General features: G+C 36.2%; 1 protein-coding gene across 3 annotated transcripts; it reads right to left on the bottom strand.

Moving 5' to 3' along the window:
- Positions 1-269: 269 nt before the first annotated feature.
- Positions 270-7390, bottom strand: LOC121967736 (myosin heavy chain, skeletal muscle-like). Of its 3 annotated transcripts, XM_042518147.1 has the most exons (10): positions 7065-7390; positions 5038-6927; positions 4517-4953; positions 4245-4403; positions 3979-4158; positions 3708-3902; positions 1823-1921; positions 1351-1758; positions 1060-1287; positions 270-908 (listed from the first exon to the last, which is right to left on the bottom strand). In XM_042518147.1, exons 2-10 carry the CDS (start codon positions 6917-6919, stop codon positions 576-578), a joined length of 3921 nt encoding a protein of 1306 aa, XP_042374081.1. In that variant the 5' UTR covers positions 6920-6927; positions 7065-7390; the 3' UTR covers positions 270-575. The 3 variants fall into 3 exon arrangements, with proteins under 3 accessions (XP_042374081.1, XP_042374078.1, XP_042374080.1); XM_042518144.1 differs by having other exon boundaries at positions 1060-1758; XM_042518146.1 differs by having other exon boundaries at positions 1060-1758; positions 4517-4950.
- Between the last annotated feature and the right edge of the window lie 3259 nt (positions 7391-10649).

The raw sequence follows: 10649 nt of genomic DNA, 5'->3' as shown, positions 1-10649 counted from the left end.
TATATTATAATAAAAGTTATTGAATGGATAATTATACGCAAATCCTAGGGAATTGAAATAACCAATTTCATTCAGGTATTCCTGAAATAATTATTCAAGTTTGTCTATAATCAATAAAGGGCATCATCAGGTCTGACCGAATAGTCATCAAATCACAACTCCCAAATCAACTAGAAATATTAGAGATAAGTTGAACTAGTAACTTTCCCATCTGTGTAAATTTGATACTGCATAAACTAAAGAAACACGTAAAGGAATCACGACAGAACTACTGCAAATGCAAGAAACTTGAATTGGATAAATACAGCTATGAATAATTCTTACCATCTTAAATTTAGACAGTCATAAGTCACTCGGGGTCTCAATCAATTCAATAAATATAGTACTATCGTTCCAAACGCAAATCACAAACCAAAAGCATATTATGCAGAGAGTAATCTTAAGAAAGAAAAATTGGAAATAGTAGTGCACAAAGAATGGTTGCCACTCATGCATAAACTCCCTTTCCTACCCCCTATAAACCATAATCTTTATATTATATGTTTGTGTGTGTAGTGTATGCAACTAGAATGCGTTCAAAGGCCAGGTTGTTGGAAGCTGAAAGTGGACAAGGTGATGTAGTTGCCAGCAAGGAACAGAAAGACTACTACTACAACAGTCAGAAGCACCCACATCCATGTGGACATCTTCCTCTTTCCCTTCTTACGAAGTGGCAAGGGAATAGGCTGTACCTTGTTGAATTGCTTTACTGAAGCCACCAGCCTCGGAGGTTTCTTTGCCACTGATACTGCAGTAACATCAAGTTCCTTCATAGTTTCTGAAGATGGGGCAATGCCTTCGTCAACACCATTAATGGGTGTTGTGTCTTCAGCAGCAATGCCTTTCTTCTTGTGCTGCTTTGCTCGCTTCTGCAGAAATGCAAAAAAAAAAAAAAAAAATGGTGGTTATGTGGTAATATGGAACTATAATAGAAAAAAATTATAGAACTTTTGGATGTTTGGTACTGAACAAGCAAAACTACATCGACGTTTCAATGACACTTGAGTTAATTGTCAATACCTTCTCCCTTTTTTCAGCTTCTTTTTGTGCTCGGTATTCAGCTCTGGCCTGTGCCTTCTCAGCTTGTCTCCTTTTCCTTTCTTCTGCTGCCTTGGCTTTTGCTATTTCCTCTAAGCGTTGCTGTTCTTTTAACTCAGCTGCAGCTTTTTCTTTTCTCAATTCTTCTTCCTTCATAATCAACTCTTCTTCCTTTCTAAGCTCCTCTTCCTTCTTTCTAAGCTCCTCTTCCTTCTTTCTAAGCTCCTCTTCCTTCTTTCTAAGCTCCTCTTCCTTCTTTCTAAGCTCCTCTTCCTCCTTTGTTTGAACATTCAAGCTCTCATCGATTTCAGTTTCTCTATCTTGAACTCTAGCAGTTTCAGTTTTTTTTGACTTTTCTGGAGGAGGTTTCACTGGATTTTTAGGTTTAACAGGATGATCATTTTTTGCTGCTGGCAAAGCAGGAAACGATTCAACTTCTTCCGAAGTTTCAGCTTTTGCTTCTAAAGTTGCAGGTGGAACAGATTCGTTGATTTTGGCCTGCTGTGGAGGAGGGACTGAAATCCTGAATTGGTTAGTTTGTATAACAGGCGGTTCCTCATCTGGACCAAGAGATCTTCCATCAGGTGTCCTAAGTCTCCACAGTGTGCTGTTCAAATTGGATTTAACATATTGCGTTCTGAACTCGTCATCATTGCTCCACAGATCCATTACATTTTCAACCTAAAGGCGATGAGAACATTAAAACCAATATGTTGCGTCTTTAAAAAAACCCAATAATATATACCTGTTTACTACAGTGTGACAGAAGTCCCTCAAAATCTCTGGAAGATAAATAGCTTTGAGCAGATATCTGATCACGCTTGTACATGCTAAAATGTTTATTCTGCAGACAATAAGAATTCATCTAAATTAATCAGAGCGCCAAAGTAAGTTAATATTTTTGTTCACATAATGAAAATATATAAAAAGTAGTAGTCTCACATGAACGAATTCTCATTAACTTGAAAAGCAAAGTGCATAGGTATGACGTTCCAATAATTCAGATTAACTGGAATCAAAGGATTATAAAATAGTTCATTTTTTTGTCTTAACAGGAACTTGGATTTTGACAAGAAATGGCCAAAGACGAGTAAAGACACTGCCAAAAGGTTAGAAAAGGATAATTTTCTAGCATGTACCAGCGGAGAAAATTATGTTTTTAGTCCTGTAACTTACACTTTTTTCAATTTTAGTCCTGTTATGAGTCAATTTATATTTTTAGTCCTTTAACTTGTAATATTTTCCAATTTCAATCCTTTTTCTTCTAAAAATTGAAAATTTTCAACGGAAAATGATAAGTTGTAAATTGAATTTGAGAATTTTGATTTTTTTATGATCCATGTGTTTTTTATATTCCAACCACAAACTAGACATTTTCCGTTGAAAAATTTCAATTTTGGAGGAAAAAGGATTGAAATTGGAAAATATTACAAGTTACAGGACTAAGAATGTAAATTAACTCATAACAGGACTAAAATTGAAAAAGATGCAAGTTACAAGACTGAAAATATAATTTTCTCTGTGCCAGCGTGCAAAGGTAAAAATGACAACAGTGCAAAGAATTCAGAACTTGTCTAGAAAACCTTATTGAGCATGATAATTTTCATAGGATAAAATGATGCACAAAATAAGTGACATGCATTCTAGGTTTAGAAAAAAAACAGTCATTAGTCAAAGCAACACTTCAGTAGGAGAGCCTTAGCGCAACGGTAAAGTTGCTGCTATGTGAAGTCTCGGGTTCGAGTCATAGAAACAATCTCTTGCAAAGTGCAAGGTAAGGTTGCGTATAATTGACCCAATGTGGTCTGATCCTTTCCCGGAATCCTAGATTGGCGGGAGCTTTATGCACCGGACTGCCCTTTAGTCAAAGCAACACTTCTAATATGGGTTATAATGATAATTAAGCTAGCATATGAAATTACTAATTACTGATTTCCCTGTTTAACGATCCAGAGAAATTAAGAGCTCAGATATCATTTTTTGAATTTTAAGTGTGGGCACCAAGGTTGTAAGAATAAAGACACACAGACTTCATATAGCATAAACAGCACAGTGGAGTTTAGTTAAATCTAGTGAAGAAAATACTCAGTCAATACATCTCTTCTATCATGACACAGATTATTCTCACAATGTCTGGCTAAAACTACAGGCATCTACCTAGATATTCAGAGATCTTCAAGGCATCTCACATCACAATTAATGCCCTAGACTAATGTAGGGAAATGTAATTTATTATTGATGTATAGAAACTTTTTCATCGCAAAAAGAATTCTCAAACAGTTGGCCTTCTATTATAATGAAGATATATGATTGACTGACAACCATGAAGCATGGAAGAACAATATCCGTGTTGAAGTCTAAAATGACATTTACCAACATATAGGGATCTCACATTGCACAATTGATGTCCTTAGTAAATTAAGATAGTACAATGTAAAAAGAGTTCTCACATTGTTTGGCCTTGTTATTAAAATAAAGATATATACAGCTGACTGAAAAAAATAAATGCAGCAGAGGAACATAAAGACTAAAAGGTTATCTATTAACATAAAAAAATGAAATAATAATCAAACTGTAGATATGGATCCTGGATTAACTAAATTCCTATAAAATATTGGAGAACAGCTTACCCTTTCAGTTACCATGTTTTTAAGTTCTCGCCATTGTCCATATGCTTTTTGGCGAAGAGCATCAGCATCCCTGAATTGTTGACGAAGAACTCTCAAAATTTGTTGTTCCTCATCATACTTCTTCCTGGCAGCATTTGCATTTGCTTCAGTTCGCAGCACCTCAGTTCTAAGAGAATCCAATTCCTTCTTCAAAAGCTGCAGGCATAAAACAAGTTTTAAATCAAGATGAAAGGAAAATATTAAAAAGATTATGACAGTACAACAAAAGTACATTAAATCGCTCATCAATCTGTTCCTTTTGATCAAATGCCTCATCCATTTCAGTAATTGAGCCCATATTAGAAGTGAGTTGGTCTCGCTGTTGCCTTAACTGTTTAAGATCATGAATATATTTCTTTTCTTCTTTCAGTGGCATGGTTACATGCTGAAGATCAAATTCCATTGATTGTATCTGAACAAGAAAACATGTAACTAGATGAATAAAAGGAGGAACAAACAGTCAAAACACTTTCAGGAAGGATCACCTCAAAATCTTACCTTGGCATCAAGTTCCTCAATGGACTGTACATTTTTCAGCTTGTTTAACATTAATTGGAGTGACTCCATCTGTTGGCGTTTGGCACTAACTGCAGCTCTTGCAGTTCTGTCTTCAGCTTTTTCATCTTCAAATTTCTTCCAGAATTCATTACATATCACCTGAGGATAAAATAGATCAATAAAAATAAAAACTAAAGAGAAACTAATCTAATGTCCTATCGGGATTCTCTGCCTCAAAAGTTAATTAGCATGGAACTGTATGTAACTAATACCTTCTGCTTTTCAATAGAAACTTTGATAGAATCCCTTCTTTGGGTTTTCTCATTTACTTCTGACTGTGCAGTTTGTATGCTTGCTGAAAGTTGATTGTCTACGGATCTTGGAATTTTAACTATGTAACACGCTTGTGGTCTACCTAAACTGGTCGTCACCTTTTCAACAGCTAAAGTTGATGCATTATGTTCTTTAACTGGCACTTGACTCTCTTCCAAAATTCCAGATTCTCCATTGACACCTTTTCTTTCATCATCCAATAACCTTTTGACTTCAACTGAACCAGCCAAAGAAGGGCTAGATTCTTCTGATTCCTTTGAAATAGAAAATTCAGATTTGATGGCATCAACATCATTTACTGCTGCATTTTCATTAGTTTCAGTTGTACAACTACCATTGTCAGATTCAACCTTGCCTAACTTGTCTCGTCTATCTGCTGCACAGGTAGTAGTAACATCAGAAAGGATAGTTTCACATGCATTTAAAAGTTGTAATGCTAGAGGTGTTTTGTCGATTGTACCTGTTATGCTGGGAACATCTACTGCATTCGACGTGACAACTTCATGTTCAGAAGGACACGTGTCTTGGCAATTAGATGATCCATTGCCAGAATCTGGTAAAGCCCGGGGAGAAATTGGAATTTCCAGTGACGATTTGACCTCAGCAACACAAGATATATCTGACCTGCAGCAATCTTCATCGGAATGCAAATCATGAGACTGTTCAACAATCAAAATATCACCGATGGAGTTACCACTTGGTACGGCTTCATCTACTTTGCCACTAATCTCAGTTACAGGAACATCCATGTGAGTTTCAAAAGATACACTACCATCTACTTTCCTATTTTCTTCTAAATGTTCTTCTGGCATAGGCTTAGCCATATGCTCATTAACAACAGAACATTCATGAGGCTGGCTCTCTGTAACTAATCCCTCGAGCTTCTCTTCTTTTTGAATTTTGACAGCTGATACCAATTCACATTGGTTTCCAGCATATGTCTTTGAAGTCTGAGTCTCCTCAACTGATCCTTCTTCAGCAGTAGCTAATTCTAAAGTTTCTTGCTCTTTATTATCAAAAACTTGAGTTTCAGGAGCAATCAGCTTTTCTTGGTCATGCTTGTTGGGTGCTGTAAGCACAGTCTGAGACTCTTCCATCTCCAGCAATAACACATTTGTATACCTATCTGCTTGGTTATCAACTTCTGTATTGGAAATGGTAATTTCCTGCTTCTCATCAGCTCTTACAAGTGTCCCCTCTTCCTTCTCATGGTGGATATTGTTAAGTACTTCTTTGCTTTCTTCATTATTAGATTCTACAGAAGATGTTTTGGATTCCTTATGTTGTGTCTCAATAACTATGCTCTCACATTGTTGACTTTCGTCGTCATAAACAGATAATTCTAAATTACCTTGTTTATCAATTGTTGTAACCAGAGCACTGCTATCTTTTCTTACTTCGACATTTGATTCCTCTTTTTCAAAGTCCTTATCCTTGTCAATTGGTGCACCCAGAGCATTGGTATCTTTACTTACTTCAACATTTGATTCCTCGTTTTCAAAGTCCATATCCTTATCAATTGTTGTAACCAGAGAATTGCTATCTTTACTTACTTCAGCATTTGATTCCTCATTTTCAAAGTCCATATCCTTGCCAATTGTTGTAACCAGAGCATTGCTATCTTTATTTACTTCAGCATTTGATTCCTCGTTTTCAAAGTCCATATCCTTGGCTAGAGTTTCACCTTCTTGATTTGTTGTCACTTCGACATGAAAATCTAGTTTGGCTGCTTCTAGCCTACTATTATCCTTCACATGATCTTGACCATTATCCATGCACAGCTCCATGTTGCCCTCTTCATTGCATCTTTTTCCTTCCAACTCACAGATTCCACTTTTAATGTCACGTACTTTCTCATCTTGCGCCTCATGTTGGACACTTTGCTGAAGTGCTTCACCTATTTCTTCCTTGGACACTGTTCCTAAATCTGATTCAACTAATTCCTCTTCCATATCACAAGTTGTGATATCTTTACAATCATCATCCACAATCACTGATACTTTAACAATGGGATCAACACTTCCATCACGATCACCCTCATTCTCAGAAGTCAATTCCCCATTTACTCTTTTCATCTCGATCGGTTCTAGATCCCCGACGGCAACCGAATCTTCTTTGACATCTGGATCAAGATCCCGCTGTCGCGATTCCTCCAAATTACCATTCTCCATCGTGATCAATCTCCCAGTCCGACCACTAACCTTCTCTTCACCAACCAAGCAGTCAATGCCAATAGAGTCCCATGAAACCTTTTGATCACTGTCCGACTCCAAACCGAGACCAACTGACCCCTCGATTTCGACTCCAGATCCAACACTAAACTCGCTCGCATCTGCCGTCATTGCTCAAGCTATCATAAATTGACACAAAAATTAGTATATCGACTCATCAAAACTGTAATCCCATCACTGATCATAACTGAAGCAAATAGTCAAAAGTGATTTTTTAAAAAAGAAACAATAATTTTTTTACAAAAAGGCAACATACCTCTCGTGATCAGGAATTATCTCTCACAGGATCGACGCCGTTTTAGGCGAAGCTAGCTCGAAAGCCCACCGCACAGCCACACCAGAACTCCTCGCCGGAGATCCAAAATTCCAGTTACCTCGGCCAGATCTCACCCTCCGTTGACAGATCAAGTGATCCCGCACTCCTTTCCCTCACTCGAACGCGTTCTCCACTCGCTCTTACCAATGCACGAATTGAGGAGCAGGAAGGAGGGAGGACGCGAAGGGATTCGAGAGATCAGTCAAAAAGATGGAGACGGCAAGCAAGGGCGATGCATTTAAAACGGTAGCGATCTGTTTCGGTTAAAAGGCCGCTATTCATTGAGGATATTTCGGATCGTCATCACAATTCCACGTTTTCCTTTTTATTTTTTAATTTTACTAATAGATGTGGACCCCGCCGCGGGGCCCACTGTTCCATCATCACTAATAAATCGGGTAGAACTTGAGTCGTAAGAATTTGCTTCCATTCAGCTGTAGATATGAGCCCACTGGAAACGCCTCATGTGGCGGTATATTTGGTTTATCGTCATCGTTATCCGCTTCAAAGTCTTTTAAGTCGGAACTCATCGGGCTTGGTAACGTGACACCCGTCATAAACATCAATTCTTTCTAGAAACGGACAAAAACGTAACACGGTAACGGTGTTATATGGTCGGTAGAAGCCTCATGGTCTGCTTTTGAGGCGTGAAGTAGCAATGGGCCAAGTTTCTCTGGTTGTTGAGGTGTTTGTTTTGATAGCAGTAAAGCCAAAGATATTACATTAAAGCGGAGATTTAAAAAATGGACGGATCCATTGAGAATATGGCAAACCTTGTCAGTAATAGCGGCCTTTTGTGCGTGCTCTCGCACACACTGTTCCTATAATAAGATTTTATTTTCCTTTTTTTTTTTTTCTCATTTTAAGAAAGTTATTCTGTCATTATTTTGTTTAGTTAGTTTGTTATGGTTTTTTTTGATAAACCTATAATATGCTCTCTTTTTTTTTGATAAAAATATTATTAAACCTTTATAATCTGTGTAGGCTGAGTAGAATATGGAAATAGAAAGTTGGATTTAATTAATTAGAAAATTCAATTTTTTTAAAAAATGATTAATTTAATTAGTTTGATACAGTTTTAGATTTAGAGTTTAAAATATCAATTTAACTGATTAAATCTAATCAGAGGTCATCGGTCTATATCTTATATATCTTATTATTAGTTGACTGACGACTCCAACTTAGGACTTAGAATGTTTAATACTTAATTGATAGACTCTACTATCTTATTTCAATTATTGATTGAATTGATTTAATTTGTTGGATCAAACTTTTCTCTACTATCTTATTCCAATTTCTGATTGAATTGATTCAATTTGTTGGATTTCCCTAAAAGATTAATTAAAAAATAATTTGTTTAATTTTAATTTAATTGGTTCAATCGATTTAATTATTAATTGATTGCTGTAGTGTTTTTTAATACTGAAGTTAATTGATTTTACATACTTATTTCCTTTATTGTCTTTTATTAATCTTATATATATTTATTTTTCATTCGTTAAGCTTACATTAGCCAAGCGTAGAATAAACGAATTGAAACCTTTTACTTAATGTTATCTTAGTTTTACCTGGAGCAATTCACCTTATGTGCTAGTCATTATTCCAAAGGTTAGTAGCCGTCTGTGATTTACCTCTTCCGTGTTGGTCCTAGGACGAGTTGGCGGGGACGCTGGGGTGAATGTATTCACCTTATTATCATCATATACACCGAATTTTTAACTTTTCATGGAGGATTAGACAATGATCTATAACTATTACTATTCTTTTCCGAACTATTTTTCTATGTTGATATCATATATTTAGCTTACGCTAATTAATTTAAGAGGTAATCAATTTGATTTTATAAAAAATTTCATCTACTATGAAAATAAATTAAAAATTATTTATAATATGATCTATCACTCCAATATTCTTAGAACAATCATGAAACTCTTTTACTTCTGTTGGTCTTTGACACCATCCTATTAAAATGTTATTTAAATTTAAAATACCTTTTAAAATTATATCTTACCCTTGAGATCTAAAATTTAACCCAAAAAGGTTTAAAAGAAAAACAAAAATCAAGCCAGGGGTGCTATTTTGGATAGTAAAAAAGAAAAGGTATGTGAATGGAAATTAGTGAATTAGCAAGGGATGCTTTGAGAAAAACTCCAAGCTAATGGTTCAATTCCGCGATAAATATCAGACAAAATTGGTTTGGAACCAAGAGTGTTTTGCCCTTATTTTGATTGGTTTCTAATTGAGCCAAGTTGAACAAAAAAGGTTTGGTTTAATTTATATTTAAGAAAACTTTTTTGCCTTATTGTTAAGATTAATAAGGTTAGAAATGTGAATGGCAAGAAAAAACGAGATTTTATTATGAATAAGATTTTAGTCTCACAATCAAAATCTTTTGATAAGTTTATTGGTTTAAATTGTTGTACATATATTGATGATGTGAACAAATATAAGAGAAGAGATTCTCTCATGCATGCAGGGGCGGATCCAACGCTGGGGTCGCCCCCCTTGCCGACGGTACAACCCTAGTATTATGAGATTCCACTGGTGGAGATGAATGATACCGTCCCTTGTTCTATGTAAAAATTGGCCGCACTCAGTTCAGATCGCGATCACCCCTCCATACTTAAATTCCTAGATCCGCCATTGCACGCATGAGTGTATAAGAGGGGAGGGGGGGGGGTGTAAATCTAAGACTCGGATTACACTGAAGCAAATTGATTTGTGTGCAAACATGACCTGCGTGCGTTGAATGTCAGATTGGTCGAGGTAAACTTTGCCCAAGCGAATAAACCAATGTTTTACTATATTTTTTGCTATTACTCAAATGTAAAATGGCACAAGTAATGACATTGAATAACCTTTATTCGGCTAGAAAATCAAAAGAGAGAACTCAGAGCAGACGCTCAAGCAAATCCTTCATATTCATTTGTGATAGTAGTCAGGTACATCCTCAATTCATCACGATCCACTCGTGCTTGGTGGTGATCATGGTCTACTATTTTATCCTAGGAAATAAATGCTAGATTTTGAGGGATGTTCTAAGGCAATCACCTTACGGTTTTTACTAAATATAGATTCACTATTTGAGTGCATATTATATGTTTGATTGTCTTAAACTCATTTACTGAATGTCCGCAATACAATTCATAGTATAAGAGAAATTGTGATTAGATCACAACTAGTGATTATCTCTACATGTGCAATTATAAACGTATTGAAATTTTCCTAGTTGTCAAATTGATGCATTCAGACATCATTAATTCTGTAAGACTAGCACGGGTTATACTCCTTGATTCTCCAAACAGCTATTTTCTCACTGACTGGAGATATTGGGATGTCGATGTTAGATCGAGACGCGCTAGAGGGGGGGATGAATAGCGCTTGCGGCTATTTCACGTTTTTCGGAAATCGTTCGAGTAATTTAAACGCACCGGAAAGTAAATGAAAACACACACAGAAGACACAGTCGAATTACTTCGTTCGGAGTCTAGATCGACTCCTACTCGAAGGCCCGTGATCCTTGAT

The sequence above is a fragment of the Zingiber officinale genome, chromosome 3B (assembly GCF_018446385.1).
Source record: "Zingiber officinale cultivar Zhangliang chromosome 3B, Zo_v1.1, whole genome shotgun sequence".
Classification (NCBI taxonomy): domain Eukaryota; kingdom Viridiplantae; phylum Streptophyta; class Magnoliopsida; order Zingiberales; family Zingiberaceae; genus Zingiber; species Zingiber officinale.
Note: the sequence above shows the minus strand (reverse complement) of the source record. Positions and strands in the feature narration are given on the sequence as shown.

What these genes read in the sequence shown, in the direction of transcription:
- LOC121967736 (XM_042518144.1), bottom strand. Translation starts at nt 6,919, where the DNA reads ATGACGGCAGATGCGAGCGAGTTTAGTGTTGGATCTGGAGTCGAAATC. An exon ending in AGATGTTCCCAGCATAACAG is followed by an intron (nt 4,954 to 5,037) that starts GTACAATCGACA and finishes CTACCTGTGCAG; the next exon opens with CAGATAGACGAGACAAGTTA. An exon ending in TGTCACACTGTAGTAAACAG is followed by an intron (nt 1,759 to 1,822) that starts GTATATATTATT and finishes CATCGCCTTTAG; the next exon opens with GTTGAAAATGTAATGGATCT.